The sequence below is a fragment of the Hyaena hyaena genome, unplaced genomic scaffold, assembly GCF_003009895.1.
Source record: "Hyaena hyaena isolate Hyena2069 unplaced genomic scaffold, ASM300989v1 scaffold_906, whole genome shotgun sequence".
NCBI classification, from domain to species: domain Eukaryota; kingdom Metazoa; phylum Chordata; class Mammalia; order Carnivora; family Hyaenidae; genus Hyaena; species Hyaena hyaena.
Window position 1 is genome coordinate 254774 of NW_024081532.1, and position 18891 is coordinate 273664.

The 18891-nt window shown below is 47.9% G+C and overlaps 2 protein-coding genes across 4 annotated transcripts; both read right to left on the reverse strand.

Moving 5' to 3' along the window:
- Positions 1-319: 319 nt before the first annotated feature.
- Positions 320-9563, reverse strand: FLOT1 (flotillin 1). Of its 3 annotated transcripts, none has more exons than XM_039220571.1 (13): positions 9464-9563; positions 9033-9089; positions 8673-8748; positions 8498-8588; positions 8121-8264; positions 7865-7984; positions 7681-7776; positions 7305-7457; positions 2190-2371; positions 1975-2020; positions 1719-1856; positions 1304-1468; positions 320-612 (listed from the first exon to the last, which is right to left on the reverse strand). In XM_039220571.1, the coding sequence occupies exons 2-13, from the start codon at positions 9073-9075 to the stop codon at positions 583-585; spliced, it is 1284 nt and encodes a 427-aa protein (XP_039076502.1). In that variant the 5' UTR covers positions 9076-9089; positions 9464-9563; the 3' UTR covers positions 320-582. The 3 variants fall into 3 exon arrangements, with proteins under 3 accessions (XP_039076502.1, XP_039076501.1, XP_039076503.1); XM_039220570.1 differs by having other exon boundaries at positions 9402-9563; XM_039220572.1 differs by lacking the exon at positions 9033-9089 and having other exon boundaries at positions 9464-9561.
- A 408-nt stretch (positions 9564-9971) lies between these two features.
- IER3 (immediate early response 3) lies at positions 9972-11255 on the reverse strand. Its single transcript, XM_039220573.1, has 2 exons — positions 11003-11255; positions 9972-10904 (listed from the first exon to the last, which is right to left on the reverse strand). The coding sequence occupies exons 1-2, from the start codon at positions 11210-11212 to the stop codon at positions 10644-10646; spliced, it is 471 nt and encodes a 156-aa protein (XP_039076504.1). The 5' UTR covers positions 11213-11255; the 3' UTR covers positions 9972-10643.
- Positions 11256-18891: the final 7636 nt, after the last annotated feature.

Sequence of the window (18891 nt, forward strand, 5' to 3'; positions counted from 1 at the left end):
CTAAGAAGTCTAAAAAACCTTTTTTTTTTGTAATGGGTTTTTTATTTATTTTTGAGAGAGACAGCATGACCAGGGAAGGGAGAGAGGGAGACAATGAATCTGAAGCAGGCTCCAAGCTGTCAACAAAGTACCCAATGCAGGGCTTGAACCCACAAGCTGCAAGATCATGACCTGAGCCAAAGTCAGATCCTTAACTGACTGAGCCACCCAGGCACTCCAGTATTAATACTTTAACAGCAGTTGATTTGATAGTTGAGAACCTCCAGGCCATCCCTCAGTTTGGGTCCGGAAAATTCTAGAGAATAGGCTCAGAGTCTAATTAGGAAGTTAAATAAGTTGGGTGAGTAGGATAATCAGAAGACTGGCAAAGAAACCCTGGGGGACTGACACTTTTGGCAGTGTAGGGTTGGGAAGGGGAGCAACCCTTCCCTTCCATGGCAAGGCACAGGCTATTTGGCAAGGAGATGAGACGTGGGACCCCAATTTCAAAGGACATGCTCAGGGAAGCCGGTTGTACATGCAGTATGGAGACCATTCTGGTAACTTGAGCCATGAGGCTAGGCATCAGCGAAGGTTGACAGCTCAAGCTGTTCGCAAAGGCTTGTGGTTAACCTGGCAAAAAGACAATGGTGATGACACTTGGGAACCAGGTACCCTATTCTCCCAGCTCCCCATTTGGATGAAGGCTGTAGGGAGGACATACATTTCCAGGAGTCTTCTAAAAGTGTTTTTCTGACACACACACACACAATCCCCTTAGCAATTCAACAGAGTAGATACTATTATTAACATGATTTTAAGGTGAGGAAAATGGTACAGGGAAGTAGAGAACTTGTCTAAGATCACACCAGGCACTGGAGCCAGGATTCACACCAGAACAGTCTGGTTCCAGAGCCTTTCTGACCTCATTATAAAATAAACGCCAAGAAAAGTTGTAATAATGGCTTGGGATTAACTGTCAACAGGCTGCAACTAGTTCCTTGTGCTAGTGGGGCCACCACAAAGCTCTGGAAGACAGGCAGCCTGCGTTTGTAGCCTAGCTTCAGGGGTTAAGTTCCTTAACATATTCAAAGTTGTTTCTTTATTTCATAAAATAATTGTGATATATTATACCCAAGGGATACTTTGATTTTAAAAAACAAACCATTTGTGTAGAAGCTTAGCAGTGTGTCTGGCACATAGAAAGCAAAAATGTCAATGGCCCCCAAGCCGACTTAGTGATGGTCCCACTAGTAGGAACTGCATCACATGCCCCAGAAACTCAGAAATTCTGTTCCACAGCCCCCACCCTAGAGACCCTCACCTGGGAGATGCTGACGCCTGTTAGTCTCTCCACGCTTTCTGGTAAGCGGCTCAGTATGTCCAGTACTTCCCCGGTCACTTTGGCAGCTCCCATGGCCCCACCTCCACTGGACACCAGTGTGATCTTTTTGGCAGAGGTCAAGGGACCACTGATCTCCTCTGCTACCTGGTAGGTGAGATGCCCACTCAGCACCTTTGGTCTGACCACACTCCTTCCTAAAACGCCTTACCCTGGGCTTCAAGATCCTTGATCTGCTTCAGTCTGTAAAGATCATCCTTCCTCACCTTGGTTGCGGGCTAATAATTCCCACCCCTAATTTACCCCTAGCCTGGTTCTCCCCAAGTTCTCACCCCTCACTCCCCCCCACCCTACATTCCCTGGTTCTGTTCCTCTGCTAGTGCCCACACCTCCAGACCTGGGGCAGCTTCTCCAGCAGCATGTCCAGCTGAGCAGCCTCCTGGTACAGCTGGAATGCTTCTGCCTTCTTGGCCATCTGCTCTGCTTCTGCCCGGGCTCGAGCCCCTATGGCAAAGGCCTCAGCCTCCCCACGCATCTGAAAAGGGTACAGGAAAGTTGTAGTACTGATAGCTGTAGTTAAGGACAAGAAACCCCAGCCCAAAGAGCAACCCCCACAGCCTCCACAAACCAGCAAGAGCCCCCTCTTAACTCACCCTCACAGATTCAGCTTCTGCCTCAGCCTGCATAATAAGCTGGGACCTGGGTACAGAAGGGAAGTGGAGGGAGGGGCTGAGGAGGGGCAAAAGGCAGACCCCACTGGAGAGACAGAGGCTCCTGGAACCCGAGTTCCATAGAACTCAGCTCTTTATCTGGGGGCTTTACCCACATGGTAAAGGATCCAGGACCGGGCTTGGGAGGGGGTATTTACTTCTCTGCCTCAGCTAGGCGCTCTAGCTTGTAACGCTCAGCTTCCGCGGGCTTCCGAACTCGGGCCTCCAGCTCCTTCTCTCGGCGGGCGATCTCCTGTTCCTGCACTGCCACCTGCTGGGCCCGCTCCACCACTTGCACCTGTACCCGCTGCTCCTCGATCTGCTGCTTAGTCTTGGCCACCTGGGTAGGAGTGACGCTCAACATCAGGGCTAAAGGGCAAGCTCCCAGGAACCAGAGAGACAAGCCAAAGCTCAAGGGTGAGATATAAACAGAATAGGTACGTGAAGTTAGTCCTTGGTGAGTTCAGCCAGCTTGGCGAAGTCCATTTCCCATATGGATCCCAGTCACAGCTTGGAGGATGGACTGATCCTCCTCAGAGGCAATATCAAGGGTTGGGCATATTCTAGGCAGCCTCGGCATCAAGAGCTGAGTAGGGCTGGGATCTAGTCCCTGTTCTCCCTCGGCCAGGCTAAGTGTCCCTCTGCCGAGATCCCATATTAGTCTCTTTCTCCACAACATCTATCTCTAGAGTATGAGCACCAGGAGGGCTCTGGTGCATGGTGGTCATCTTCGACCTTTAGGCTCATTCAAATCCATCTGCCTCTCTCCATCTGTACTGCTGTAAACTTCCTGCAAGCCACCCTCAATTCTAGCCCTACCTGTCGTATAAATCTTATTAATTTTTATTTTTCATATACAGTACAAATTCAAAAGAAAAGAATGAATAATGATAAGCAAGGCTTCCATCCACTTATTTCCTCAAACCACCTTGTTCCTTTCCCCAGAAGCAACCACTGTGACCAACTTCTTGTGTATTCTTCTTCCAGGGACAAAGCATCTACAAGAATGTGTACATACAGACTTCCTCTTATTTGGGCATATTTCATTTTCTTATTCTTTATAGAGTACAGACATCAGAAGGCTCTTGCCAAAATTTTAGAGAGAGGTACCAGAGAGAGACATGCTTCTTTATTATCCCACTGCTTGGCTCAGCCATGTACCATCATCCCTGTGGGTCTTACCAATACCAGAGATGATGCTCCTGCCTTTAATACAGCCATCTGTTCACTCCACAGAAGAGTGCTTCTGGATATGCTCCCCCTCGACCCCCGCCGCTGTCTTTGACCCTATAATTCCAAACTAGACCAGTTGCTCTCTGCCCCACTGTGCAGGATCTCTGTGTTGGAGTCCCTCCTGCGCCCTTTGTTTAAACCCACCTTTTGATGAAATAACCCCCAGCAGCTTCCTCAAAAGAGTATGTGAGCAATAAATTTTTTGAGATCTTGCATTTCTGAGATTTTTTTTCCTACCTTTCTATTTGAATGACAGTTAGGTTGAGTACAGGTTACTCTGTTAGAATTCATTTTCTCAAATTAAATAAACTTCAAAAAACGGTGGGGTGGGAGCACCTGGGTGACTCAGTCATTTAAGCATCTGACTCTTGATTTTGGCTCAGCTCATGATCTTGTGGCTCGTGGGTTTGAGCCCCACATTGTGTCAGCTCAGCCTACTTGGGATTCTCTCTTTCTCTGCCCCTCCCTCACTTGTGCTCTCTCGCTCTCAAAATAAATAAGTAAACTTTAGAATTAATTTTTCATCAAAATTTTGAAAGCATTTCTCCATGGTCTTCTAGTTTCTTGAGAAATCTGAAGTCATTTTGATGCCTGAACCTTTGAGATCTGTTCTTCCTCTGTGGAAGCTTTTAGATCCTTTCTTTGTTCTCCATGTTCTGAAATTTCAGTGTAGTTGTTTTTCGTTAATTGTATTACATACTTGGGAGAGGGTTTCAATCTAGAAAGTCATACCTTTCACAATAAACATTTAAAAATGTTCCCACTGGACATTTTCCTCCCAGTTTCTTTGTTCTGTTGATTTATTATATTAATAAATCTACAGATTAAGATTAATATATTAAAATTAGAATAATTCATTAGAATTAGGATAAATCCATTGATTAGAATTTCTTTCCTTTTTTAATGTTTTATTTATTTTTGAGAGAGAGAGAGAGAGACAGCATGAGCAGGGGAGGGTCAGAGAGAGGGAGACACAGAATCTGAAGACAGGCTCCAGTACCAGGCCCTCACCTGTGCCTAGCTGGCCCATATCACATCCTCCGGTTTACTCTTGTCAGATAATAAACTTCCCGATGTCTACTAGGGCAGAGAAAGGCCCATGACCCAGGCACAGGGAGCCAGAGAGGAGCTCTAAGAAGTTACTTTTTACCTGTTTCTCATTTCAACAGTCCTATCACAACTCAAGAGGCATCTGCTGCTGCTATCTCCTGAGCCTCAGCTGATTACATTGTTTTCTCCCTGCAGCTCTGGGCTCAGCTGTCTCAGATTGGCTTAGTCAATTACGATGGCTTTCTGGCTTCCAAGATGATATTATGCTTTCTGTTCCTTCTGATTCTACTCTCTTCATCTGTTTTTGTCTTCTCCTTCTTTTCAAAAATCACTCTATATGGTTTTAGTGAGGTTTTAGAGTGAGTGCAATTAACTACATTTATTCAATCCATCATCTTTGAAAAAGCTTCCAACTTAAATTCCTGCTTCCTCTTGTCTCCTGACAATCAATTCTCCACATAGCAGCCAGACTAATCCTTGTGAAAATGTAAATTAGACCATGGCACCACCCTGCTTAAAGTTCTCTAATAGTATGGGGCACCTGGGTGCCTCAGTCGGATGAGCGTCTTGGACTCTTGGTTTCTGCTCAGTTCGTGATCTCAAGCTTCGTGCGGTTGAGTCCTGCACTGGGCACCGCACTGGAAGTGTGGAGCCTACTTGGGATTCTCTCTCGCTCTCTCTGTTTCTACCCTGCTCTTGTGTGTGCAGTCTTTCTCAAAATAAATATAACTTAAAAAAAGTTCTCCAGTAGCATTCCACTGGGCTTTGCATTATAAGTCTCCATGACCTGACCATACCTTCCTTGCCATCTCACTCACTGCATACCAGCCACATCAGATCAGAACCCTTTTTGTTCCTGGGATACACCAAGCTTTCCTACCTCAGGGCCTTTGCACATGACAGTCCTCTGCCTAGCCACTTATGGCTATTTATATTTAAATTAATTAAAATTAAATAAAATTTAAAATTCTGTTCCTCACATTTCACTAGCCATAGTTTCACAAGCCACATTTCAAGCAGTCAACATCACAGCACAGATTTACAGCACTTCCATCATCATAGAAAGTTCTATTTGAACAGCACTGGCCTAGAATGCTCTTGGTCCATGACTCTTTACAATGCTGGCTCCTTCTCATCTTCAGGTTTCATCTCATAAATCACTTCCTTACTGAAGCTTTCTTGGATCACCCCAACCTAATATAGTACCTCTCTGCTGTTTTTTGCATCACTCTGTATATTTCTTTCATAGCACTTAAACAAGATAATTAGAACCATGAAAATTATGTACTTGCTTATTAGCTGTTTCCTGTGTTATAATGTAAGCTCCACGAAGGCAGGAATCTTTTCTGCCTCATTCATATTTATATCTTCACCTCCAAAACAGTGTCTGGCACATAGCAGGCACTGAATACATATTTGTTGAATGAATCCTTATTTCATGAGCACCTAGCACAAAGTCTGGCACAAAATAAAGAAACGATAAAAGCTGGAACAGAGCCGAAACCAGCCCAATCCTTTGATCCACAGGGAAGGAAAGCCATATTTAGAAGGTTGGAGACCACTCAAGCTAATGGTTTCCACAATGTTAATGCTTCTCAAACTCCAGTGTGTACCTGAATCCCTAGGGATTTTGTTAAAATGCAGGCTTTGAGAGCACCTGGCTGGTTCAGTTGGTAGAGCATGCAACTCTTGATCTCAGGGTTGTGCATTCAAGTCCCACACTGGGTGCGCAGCCTACTTAAAAAAAAAAAAAAAATGCAGACTCTGATCCAGTCAGTAGGATCTTCGTTAGGCTTTCAGCCTGTACCAACTCTTGGGAAAACCGAATTTCATAATATTTTTATGAAATAAAAGACCTTTGGGTAAAGGTCTCAAAGTATAGTTTATTCTCATTATTTGTGGTAGATCTGTTCTATAGAGTAGTCATGAATACTGAATTACCAAATACTTATTTTGCTGTTAGGAAAAATATATGGTTAGGTTCCTGTGAGCCCCTGGTCACAGTATTTTCATCAACAGATTAGTATATGTCCTTGTTTTACATGTGTTTCTGTTTAAAGATACCTTATGTAATATACATGGTTAATTCATTAATAACGAACTCACAGCCAAAAGCACTATTAACTCATGTCTAAAAGAAGCTTATCTAACACATGTATTTTCTCTATAGAGATCACAGCCTCCTTGCACTTAAGAACACTTAGCACTTTAGCAGTAGGCTTGGGGGCCATTTTTAAACAGCAAAATCACCAATAAAAAGTACAAAAATGCAAAAAATGTGGCAGTAAATATACTGTGAAAACAACACTCTTTACATTATGAGAGCTGAAATGGGAAGGCAGAACATCTTGTTCAACCTCCACTGCACATCGGGCAACTCAAATTTTTCACTGCTCTGTGCATGTGTGTAAATGACCACAAAGGTGCCACAAGTACTGCTTCTGGGGTTACCAATAAATTTTTGAGTAGGCAAATTCTAAATACAGAATCTGCAAACAACGAAGACTGATCACATCTCCTTGCAATATCAACGGCTAACCATATCTCACTTCACAGAATTCAAAGCTCATATCCATGTTTTTCTCCTTCATGCCCTTCTTGGATTACCAGGGCTGCTGTGAACCCATGGAAAATCAGAAAAAGGTGCCTCTTCCCCTGGGTGGATGCAGAACCATTGACCCATGGCAGAATGCACAGTATGGTGAGCAGAGCATGGACTGGATTCTAGTTCTGCTTCACCCCTTCACCCAGGTGCCCTTGCACATGGGACAGTCTGCCCAAACATATAACCAGTTCTACTGACCATATCCCTTCTTGGCCTTTATTTTACTTTTCAGCTGAAATGGTTAGGTTTTTCAAATCTTCCTCTTATGGAGGAGTTGGGTCAGAAATGGATAGCCAGAGTAAAGGGATCAGAGTTAGAATCTGAGAAAGTATGGAAGCATGAGATGGAGGGCTTGAGAGGAATTGCTCAGTGTGGTAGCTCTGACCTGAAGCTGATAGGCCAGGTCAGCCTGTGCTCGGCGGGTGTTGACCTCGATGTCATATGCAGCCTTCTTTAGCTCATAGTCTCTCTGCGCTTTGGCCATTTCGATCTCACTCAGGTACTGAGCAGATACCTTTTCCTGCTTGGCTTTGGCCTCCTGTCCACACAAAGATCGGGGAGAAAGTCAGAGTAGGGAGAGGAAGGCCCTAGGGGGAAAGCCTGCTCCTCACTAGGCTCCCCTGAACATGGCCTCATCTATTTCCTCTGTCAACCCAGCTCTACCAGCCCTCACTCAGTTGTGCTCCTTCCATCCCCTCTCCCACTGCATGTCCAACAAATCCATGGTGACCAAGTGACCCCCCCAGTGGGCTCTATCTCACCCGGATCCCAGCATCTCTTTTGGCTTCTGCTTCCCCAATTCGAGCATCTTTTTGGACTTGAGCTGTTCGAGCCTTCCCTAAGGAGTGCAAATAATCCTGTGGGAGAGAAGCAGAAATCAGAATCCTTGGGAAGGTTTAAGAGATGGAAGCAGGGATCTGGAGAAGATAAGCCACTTAGGTATACCTGATCATCATGAATGTCCTTCAGGGTGTAGCTAACCACACTGATGCCCATGTTGACCAGGTCTGAAGAGGCCACTTTGAAAACTTGCTCTGAAAATTTCTGTCTGTCCTTATAGATTTCCTAGGGTAACAGAATGGTAAGAAGGTGGAATTTAAGCTCTCAGTCCTCTGACTACTGTCTCCCACAGACTAGCTTGGTCCTTGGGCCCGACTCACTCTGACATGGCTTCCAGATCTTTCCCTGCCCTCAAGCCCACCTCCACAGTCATGTGGGCCATGATAGCCCTCTGGTGGCCCTCCAGAGTCTCCAGTGCAATGTGGGCAATCTCAGCCTCTGTCTTCCCCAGGAACATCTGGCAGGCAGCTGCCAACATCTCCTTGTTCTGCCCCTGGATTTTCACCTGTAGCCAGAGTAGGGATAGAGTGAGTGTGGTGAAGGTCTCACGAAGCCAGGTAGGAAGCAGGAAAAGAATGAGTCAAGTGGCTCGGGAATCCCTGGAGAAGGTGAGACTTAGCAGAGACATTTCTCTGCAGCCAGGGGTAGGGAAGACCATGGTCAGAAGATTCTTAATATCTGGGGACAAAGAAGGTGATGAAGGAATGGACATCACGGGAAAGGCTCTAAAAGCCTCACCTGGGCAATGCCAGTGACTGAGATGGGGACCCCATGGCGAGTATAAACCTTTTCACTCTTGACATTGAGGGTCAGTGTGTTGAGAGAGATCCTATGGGAAAAAGGAGTGGACAGTGAGAAAAAAAGGAAAGAGAGAAAACTGGGATTCCCCTTCCCTGGTTCTCTTTCTACATACCTCTGGATTTGCTGGATGCAGGGCAGGACAAAAACACGCCCTCCAGCTACCATGACTGGGGGGCTTCGGCAGAAACCTGCAAGGTGAGGGGGCAGTAAACTGCAGTAGCGGGGATAGGGCTAGAATATGGAAGACTGAAAAACGGGTTGGGGGGATAATCCCCACGAGGATATCTGGGAGCAGGAGGGGAGACAGTGTGGGCCTCAAAAGGCTGGGAATCACAAGTGGCTGGTTTGCAACCATGGGGGATGGGATGGACAGAAGGCTTGGCGCTGGGGAGCTGGTAGGGAGAAGGGTAAAGGGCAGAGGCCGGACGGCAAGAATCTGGGGGGCACTGGCTGAGAAAAGAACATTACTTACCGGAGACCACCATGGCCTCATTTGGGCCACAGGTGAAAAACATGGCTGAGGTTACAGCTGGAGGAAAGGGAGAGAAAGACTTTGCGGGCGGGGTCCACAGAAGTGAATACTCTGTTTCCAAGGCCCAGTCCCTTCCACACCCATTGCTCCGGGAAGGCATTTTCCTGTGCAGTCCCACAGATCCCCAGCGGCTCTCTCCCACTCCGGCTTATAGCCACTCCCTGGCCCCCGGACCCCTCCATGTCCGGCCATCAGTGAGGACAGTTTCCCGCTCATCTGAAAATGCTCTCCGGCGCCTAGCGGCCCCCAGACCTTAAGCCAGCCCCCCTGCTCCTCCGCAGCCCGACTACATCTCCCTTCCCCACCCACCTTCCCTCACGCTGGCAGCGGCGGGGCTGGAGTCTCGGGAAGGGCAGGGGCGTTCAACGCACCTGGGAGCTGAGCAGCGGACCCGACGCACAGCCTTCCGGGAAGCTGGGCCTGCTCCCGCGCCCCTCACCAAGCCGCACCCTGTTGCTGCGGCAGACGCAACCCCGCCCCCCGCGACGAGCCAACCTCTCCCTCCTCCCCGCGCCCTCGGCCCGCCCCTTTCCCGAAAGGCCGTGCTTCGGTTCGCTGCTAGCACGCAGCCTGGCCTACACAAGCTGCTGGGCGAGCGGCCGCTCCCGCCCCTCCCCCAGCTGCGAGCTCCGCCCCGGGACGCCGGACTTGACCGCCGTGGGTCTGGCAACCCCGGGCGGGGGAGATTGCTTCATCTCCGATTTACCCCGCGGTACTAACTGGGAAAACCGCATACTGGGCAAAGAACGACCGCATCCGGTCACCTCGGGCGGAGCGCCTGCTAGGGACGTGGCCCCAGGCCCTCCCTCCGGTCCTGGCACCCGAAGGTGGAGGAAGAGTGGGGGATCGCCGCTTGCAAAGATACATTCAGATGACTGCTGACTGTAAATCGAGTTTATTTGTGTTCACAGAACATACCGGGCGACCCCACAGCCGCCCCCGACAGAACCACCGACCTTTGACACCCCTTGGGGGCAACTTCGAGGAGATCCACGGCCAAGGACCTTATTCCCAACAGTTCGCCAAATCCTCACACAATAGATTCGCGGAAGTGACATCCTGGAGGACGGAATACCAGCCCCTAAACCTAAGACCCGCCACCATCCTTGCCTTACTTAGCCCGGGCACTCTCCTCTCCATTCCTTCTGGGGAGAAGGATCTCCCTGAATTCTGGGAGCCCTGCTTCCACCTTTCCCACAAAGCTCAACAAATACCAAAGAGATCTGCATTTTCAGTAGGGGGGCACATCTTACACCCCTGCATAAGTTAAAATAAATATTACATACACCCCTCCACCTAGGGGGACATACATAAATACATATAAATATTAATTAGGATCAACGAGAAATAAATTAATGACTTCCCCACCCGGCCTCGCCCCGGAGTGTCGGTGCTCCTCTAATCCCAGGCTCGGACTGGAGTCTCCGCTGCAGTGTTGAGTCTAAATTGCCTTCGGAAGTCCCAGTTTGGGATACGCTCTCGCGCACCAGGTACACCTGGCGTTTCTTTGTTTTTCGGATTCTTTGAGGGGGGAGTTGTGGGGAGTCGCGGTTAGAAGGCGGCTGGGTGTTGCTGGAGAAATGTGCTGAGGTCCAGAGCGTAGTCCGAGGGCTCAGAGGTCAGATTAAGGGGCTCCAGGACTGGGGGCACAGGGGTGGGCGTGGGGGGTGAGCCGCTGGGGGCGTCTTCCGGAGCCAGGGGTGCCGGCACACCCTCTTCAGCCATCAGGATCTGGCAGAAGATAATGGTGAGCAAAAGAAAAAGGAGCCTTTTGGCAGGGTTCGGATCCTCTACTGGCAGCTGGCGCCGGACCTGATGAAAGACAACGAACGGTACAGGTTAGCTGAGATCTCGGTGTCCGGCTGTTCCCCTGCCCTGCCCCACCTGCTGCCCACTTCCTCGACACTCACCACTCGTGGGTAGAGGACCCTACGGCTGCGCTTTCGATGCCCGCGGGAGGCGTTGGGGCGTGCGGCAGGGGCCACCGCGGGCTCCGGGAGAGGGTCGAAGGTGAAAATCTCAGGACCAGAGCCCCGCCGGGGTCCGGGGCTGGTGGAGGAGACGGGGGTCGGGGCCCGCAGAACGGTCATGGTGGGGAGGGAGCTGCGAGAGTGACACATTGTGCGCTCAGCTGGGCGGAAGGCCGAATGCGGGCCAGCGTCCGTGCGGAGCAAATTTTGTGCTCCCCGGAATTGGGCGGATCCTTTTCGACTCCACCCACGACTAGGAGTGGTGAACCCTAGCAAGCTGGAAATTCCGAAGATTAAGCAAAGAGAGGGGGTGGCCTATGCAATCCTAGGCTCCCAACTGTGTGTTGTATGTGAGTTGTGAGTGGAGTGGGGGAGGTCCCGGGTCGCAGGCACATGTCGGGACATGTGGATGGAGAGGGGCCAGCAGATAGTTTAGGAGGTGGTTGGGCCACAGGTCCCATCTCTGGGGAGGTAGGAGGACTTACAAAAAGAAATCTTTAAAAAAATTTTTTAAAATGTTTTTTTAAAATTTATTTCTGAGAGAGAGAGAGAGCGCGAGCGTGAGCAGGGGAGGGTCAGAGAGAGAGAGAGGAGATACAGAATCTGAAGCAGAATCCAGGCTTTGAGCTAGCTATCAGCACAGAGCCCAACGCAGGGCTCGAACCCACGAACCGTGAGATCATGACCTGAGTCGAAGTCGGACGCTTAACCGACTGAGCCACCCAGGCGCCCCACAAAAAGAAATCTTGATGCTACAATAGTGACCTAGCAAAGTCAAAGAATTACAATTACACGGACACATTCATACACTTGTAGATGTATATAGAACCCCCCCTCCCCAAGAGGAAAGTCATTACTGAAGAAGACATGGAAAAATGAACTCACTGGTACACAGAAACAATGTTTCCTGCCTCAGCACACACCATATTGTAGGGGCAGTAAAAACTGTCCCTTCTTTAGCTGCTCTAATAATTAAATTGATATAAGATAGATTAACAAGAGAAAAACAAGTCTAATTACCTACTTCAGGAACCCGGGAAGCCCATGAGATTCAAAGGCAGTAAGTCAATTTAGGCTTATAAGCGATCTTGAGCTAAGGAATGGATCAGTGGCCTGGGGCTTCAAAGAGCAGGAGGGCAATTCAGAGGAAGATAAGAACAGGTGTTTGGGGGGCGCCTGGGTGGCTCAGTCGGTTAAGCGGCCGACTTCCGCTCAGGGCATGATCTCGCGGTCCGTGGGTTCGAGCCCCGCGTCGGGCTCTGTGCTGACAGCTCAGAGCCTGTTTCGGATTCTGTGTCTCCCTCTCTCTCTGCCCCTCCCCAGCTCGTACTCTGTCTCTCTTTGTCTCAAAAATAAATAAACGTGAAAAAAATTAAAAAGAAAAAAAGAACAGATGTTTGGGAGTCAGAAGTTTGCCCTGTCTAGCATAAATCTTTCAGATAAAAGGTTATCTGTATAATAGCTTTCTTCATCATTCAGGCCTCTATCTAAATTCTTTTAGCCAGTTAAGGGAGAGAGGTAAAAAGCCTTTCCTGAGCCTGCTGGGTGTTGATTGCCTTCACCTCAAAATAATTCACATGGCATTAGTGGCACATTTTGGGGTGGCCTATTCTGCTCCTCTTTAACATGTATGTAACAAATGCATGTGGACACACACACATACAGAGCAAAGGTGCAGAGACTTTGCAGGGACAACACAACAAAGCTACCCACTTAGATGTGTGCAGAGATGCTCACATAAGGCTGGTGCAGAAAGGCAAGAGGTTAGCAGCCACCCAGATTTGTCCCTTGTCTTATAGAAAAATAACAAAATTTATGTGAAGAACATTTTAAACTGTGAGATGTTATACAAAATGGTAATGGTGATAAGAGAGAATGGAGAGGTGCTTGGCTAAAATAATAGAGAATTGACATATTTTCATAACTGCTTTAGAGACAGCTGCTCATGGACACACAATTTAACATCCTTTGAGCATTCACTGGTGCCAGGCACCCTGTTGAAGGTACTGTTCAAAGTACTGAGGTTGTGAATTCCAGCATATGGGCTGCTGAGTGAGGCAAGCGAGATTTAGCCAGCACCTCACCCTTGTGGGCCTTACCCTATGCCTGGGGAGGGGACCCCAATCAGGAGAACTGCCTTGACAGTCTTAAGGAAACTGAAGACCAAGTGTAAAGGGGGACCCAAAGGAACTAGTGTTCACATCTGTCTAGTTAATAAGGCAGAGAAAAAAAAAAGGTGAGGCTTCATGGAAGAGTGGCATTTGAGATGACTTTGAACAGTGGGTGGGATACCACAGAGTCAGATGTGTAAGATGACTGTGAGGAAGAGAATGGACTCAGCAAAGGCCTTGAGCTGGAAAAGTACAGGATGTGTTTGGGGAATCAGAAGAAAAACAATCTTACAGTAAGTTTCCTGTAAAGGAGTAGTGGGAAGCAATGATACTGGAAAGAAGGTGGGCTTAGCTGCCAGACCAGAAGATTGAGTTTGACTCTAGATTGTGGATTCTTTGGGTTATGAGAGGATATAAAAGGAGGACAGTTTAAGCTGGGAACTAAGTAGGGCATGGGATAGGAAGCTATTGGAAAGGTTCAGGTGGAAGGTAACAAGGGCCTGAGATAAGCCATGGCAGAGGGAGCCAGGAAGAGGAGTGAAGTAAGAGACATTCATAGCACAAGACCACAGGGATTTAGTAATGAGACGGGAATCAGTAGAATCACAGAGCATGGAGAGTGCGGTCCTGACAGTAAGTACATGAAGGCTTTAAGGCTGTCTCCAGGGATTTGAAGTGCATCTGACTCAAGTCTTTACTCCAGATCATATTATGCCTGGTGCACACAGAGTGCATATATGATCTCTTCCATTACAGGCTATTCTGTGTCACACATGTCTTTGTGTCCTCCATAAAACCCAGTAGAGTGCCTTACATGTAGTAGTGGCTCAACAGTCTTATTAAATGAAAGCTAAAAGTGTACATGTGGTATTCACGCAGTGGCTGGATCACCCCAAGCTTTGAGGCATGGATACACTCTTTCAAGCCCCACATACAAATTTACATCTTAAGAACAGCTAGGACCTTTTTTTTTTTTTTTTGAGAGACAGAGACACAACACAAGTGGGGCAGAGAGAGCAGGAGACACTGAATCCAAAGCAGGCTCCAGGTTCTGAGCTGTTAGCACAGGGCCTGATGTGGGGCTCAAACCCACGAACACAAGCTCATGACTGAGTTGGATGCTCAACCAACTGAGTCACCCAGGTACCCCTAAGACAATTCTTACACACATACCAAACAAGGAACACTTAATGGCGCTTCTCAACCAAGGACATGTGGGATGCAAATAGAGGACATCCCCATAACTGGGCTAGAATAAATACATTATTTCTGTATAGATACATGTATTTCTGCTTCCTGGACCTCTCTGTTGCTTTGTTTTACACCCGTCACTGCTGTCTAAACTCATGTATCACACTTCTTCCTAACCAACATAAAATACACCTCCTCTATAGAGACACATCCCTTTCCCACACCTGCCTTTCACACCTGCCACCATCCTTGTTTTCATACCCAGGCAATGAGCCCACACACCTACCTACATCCTTATTCTAAGGGAACCTGCATGCCACACAACTATTAACATGAATACATGACTATTGACATGAGTACATGGGCCCACATACATACACAGGTGTAAATTGGGGGTGGGGGAAATAGTGATGATGGAAGAAACAGGCTTGGTGGGAGAGAGGTGGGGGCACCCAAGTTCAGGAATACACAACTTGTTTATGATGGAAAATTTCTCTAGGGCATTAGGCAAGAGAGGGGAAATAAATCGGGCTGTCAAGATCTTGTTTCACCACTACCTCCTACATCTGGAATCTGGGCCTCCAGCTGGGCCTAGTTATCTTTACTGTCCTTCCGGCACTTAGAGACCTTTCTTTGTGGCAAGGCCGGAATGGGACAGAGAGGATCGAAACAACTTATACTGCTAACCAACCATTCCTTCTCAACCAATCTCATCCCTGTTGCTGCTATACTCAGAGGCGCACAGCTCTCCCCACCGCCTCCTGACACACAGGAAGCTAGGGAAAGGTTGAGAGTGAATCATTAAGCCAATGAAAGGCTGCAGGGATGAGTGCTGGGGGATGAGTGAAGGCCAGGAAGAGCCAGGGGCTGAGAAGGCAGCTGAACCAGTTCTCACTGCCCTAATCCTGGGCAAACAGGCTGCTGGCCCCTTTCCATTTCACTGCTCTCACTGCTTCTCATTTCCTCTCCATCTTCCCCATGATGACCATGCTCCTTCACTGCCCTCATTTGACTTGTGAGCTTGACCTCCCGCCAACCTCTTTCTTAGCCCCTTGTGCATTTTCTTACAACACTTGCTACCATGGGGGATCATTTTATCTATTTGTTTACTTTTTGTTGTTTGTCTCCCTCACTGGAATATAATCTCCATAAATATACAGGACCACATCCGCCCTTTTCCTCATGATACCTTTGTGGTATCTCCAGTACTTGGCCTTTCACCTAGTAGTGGGTTAATAAATGTTCTTAAATCCATCTCCTCTGAGGAGCTACCCCTCACCCTCAGAGGTATCTGTTTATTCAGCTGTGTGTCCCTTCAGAGGTCCTCCTCTTCTCCCCCCAATGCTTCCTCTCCAAAGAGGAGATGGGAGATGCTCAACTGTGGCTCAGTGGAATCTGCCATTAAATTGGGAATAATTGTGCAGGCAACGGTTGGCAAAGCCCTGGTCCTCACTGTATAAATTCCTGGTGTAAGAGCGAGTTGTGCCTGTTGGCCACCTGGAGTATTGCTGCATTGCTGACTGAAGGCTAGTACAGGGGACAAAGGTAATGGGAAGGAGACAGATATTTGGAAGTGGGAACTTTTGAAAAAGAGAAACAGGGTTACAGGGCTGGAGTCAGGGCACCCAAGGAATAGAAACTGAAGGCACCTGGATATTTGGTAGATATTCAGTAACTTTGTTGACTTGATTTAGTTTTGCTGTAGAAAAGAGACATGATGTAGCAAAAAGAGCATATTAGAATCTAGTGGTGTTAGAGGAAACTGGGTTTAAATTCCAGCTTTGCTACCTATTAACTACATGATATTGGGCCAGCTACTTAACTTCTCTGAAAATGTCCCCTCAATTGAAAAGTGGGAAAATTGGCTTTCAGATTATTGTGAGGATTAAGGATAGAAGTATACTGCTCCTAGGCACATAGCAGGCACTTCTTCCCATAACGGCCACTATTATGATTATACGAAGAGGGGTTGATTTGGGGGAGATATGGGCAGCAGTGAGCTAGCCCAGGAGTAGAAGACCAGGGTTACAAAATAGCCTCAAAGTGCTAACATCATCAGGACATAGAATTTCTTTTTGGGGGAGCCTGGGTGGCTCAGTCTGTTAAGCGTCTGACTTTGGCTCAGGTCATGATCTTGCAGATCATGAGTTTGAGCCCTGTTTTGGACTCTGTGCTGACAGCTTGGAGCCTGGAGTCTGCTTCAGATTCTGTGTTTCCCTCTCTCTCTGCCCCTCCCATGCTTGTACTCTGTCTCTCTCTCTCAAAAATAAATAAACATTAAAAAAAAATTTTTAATGGAATTTCTCTTTCTGTTTTCACCACACCCCCTTCCTTCCCTCTCCATCTCAGGCGTGTTTTGTGGCTTTTCTTTTCTCCAGAGAAACAGATACTTCTGCATTCCTAGTTCTTGTTCAGCCAGTTGACTGATTTTAAACATACTTCCCCCAGCCCCATGCACACGCATTCTAGCTGGAACAATTCTTGCCAGAGGCATGGCAGTAGGGTGAGCTGGTGAATTCTTGGCAGCAAGTTAATAAATGACCCTCAAAGACACCCATTTGGGCCTTAGGAAGGTCAAGATCAGGCCCTGACAATTTTCCCTGATGCAAAAGGAAAGCAAGAGTGCCTGGAGCGCCAAGGCAAGGTCACAAGAGAACACGGTATCCCCTGTCCTGGTATATAGGCTGGTCCATCCTAGCTCAGTCCAACTCAACCAAAATTTCCTGAATGCTGCTGACAGTTGGGGGCTGGGAAAGGACCCAATGTACCTGTTCTTGTGCCAACACTGACTTTCTAGGACCTGGTGTTATAGCTCCTCCCTTTGGCCTCATTTTCTTTCCTATCAGATAATAACTCCATGAGAGCAGGACTTTATCCATCTTGTTCACTGCTCTTTATTCAGTGCCTAGAACTGTGCTTCTGTATTGTTACAGGCTACCTGAAAAAGCTGGATATGTAGGGCCCTTTAACTCATTAGTATTACAGAGTTCTTGATGTGGGAAGCAGCTTGCATCTCTCTGTAGAGTGCTCCCATGTCAGTGTAGGAAAGTGTGATTGTGATTTAATTCGAAGCATAATATGGGTGATGAGAAAGGGCAAAGTGCAAGAAGTAAAGTATTTACCCCTTTTGTCCCACCTTTTCAGATACCCTGTATTTACTGGATGAGTATCTATAAAGTCAAGTGCTTAGATTAAAGGCTCTCTGATGTCTCTCCCTCCTCTGCAACTCCGTGATTCAGCAGTGCCTCCCATGGGTTTTCAAAAGTTAAACTAGGCCTCCCTCCTACTTTCAACACAGCCACCATAGTCCCTTTTCTTTGAAGGTTGGGAGACGCCTCTGGGAGTGGGACGAGAGCTCTGGGTTGGCCTGCCTCCAGCTGCCAGCAGGCCCTCTTCCTGGTATCGCGTGTTAGCACTAGGGCTTGACTACTTGCCAGAGGGTGAGCCCTGAAGCGGGTTTTCTGGGAAGGGTAGATGCCTGTGTGACTCAGAACCAAGTTAGGGAAAAAACATGTTCACTCAATCTCTGGCACCTTCCTGCCTGGCCTGGCTTTGACCATGAGCTCATGGAAGAGGAAGCTGGGCCAGGCAGACAGTAGCCCTGCCTTCCCTCATGTTTTCTCTCCATGGCCTCACAAATTCCCTGCAGTGTCTGGGCCTCATGTTGCCGTCATCCTGGCTCCAGGGTGGCCCTGACCCTTTTATGACAGTTCCCTTCCCAGACGATTGGTCAGTTGTTTCCCCAGGTTGGAAATCCCACCCGGCACAGAAGCAGATTGCTCACAAGGGGAGGCTGAAAATACTGTGTCCCTCAAGTCTTTTGATCTCCACCATGAACCATGACTTGTTTGGGTTTGCTCCTGTAACCATTGAATCTCTGGAATAGACCAAGAGGTACTAGCCCTGAGAGCCTAAATTAAGGGGTTTCTTGGGAACTAGGGTTCCCCAGTTCAGGAAAGAAACAAAGGGTCCCAAATTACTGGGCAGCTGGGGCGCCTGGGTGGCTCAGTTGGTTAAGTGTCTGACTTCGGCTCAAGTCATGATCTCACGGTCTGTGAGTTCGAGCCCCTCGTCAGGTTCTGTGCTGACAGCTCAGAGCCTGGAGTCTGCTTCAGATTCTGTGTTTCCCTCTCTCTCTGTCCGTCCCCTCCTTGTACTCTGTCTCTCTCTCAAAAATAAATGAATATTAAAAAGAATTACTAGGCAGCTGAGCTACTCTCAGGGCTGCTTTATACTGAGACTTACCTAATACTCTTGGCATGCAGAACAGTCCACTACCAGAAATGCACACTTTATTTCAGTGGAAATTATGACAAGGATGGGCCACAAGGAGCCTTCCTAACTTTCCTCCCCACTGTCCATCTTCTATGCCTTCCTCAGAGCTTTCTTGTTAAAAGATGGACTTGACCAAGTCAGTGCCTGCCAAGCAATTCCATATCTCCAAACTCTCCAGTAGGGTTACACTGGCTTCCCAGCCTGAATCTGGGCAACCTCTCGGGATTTGTCCCTTAACTCCCCCAGTGCTTT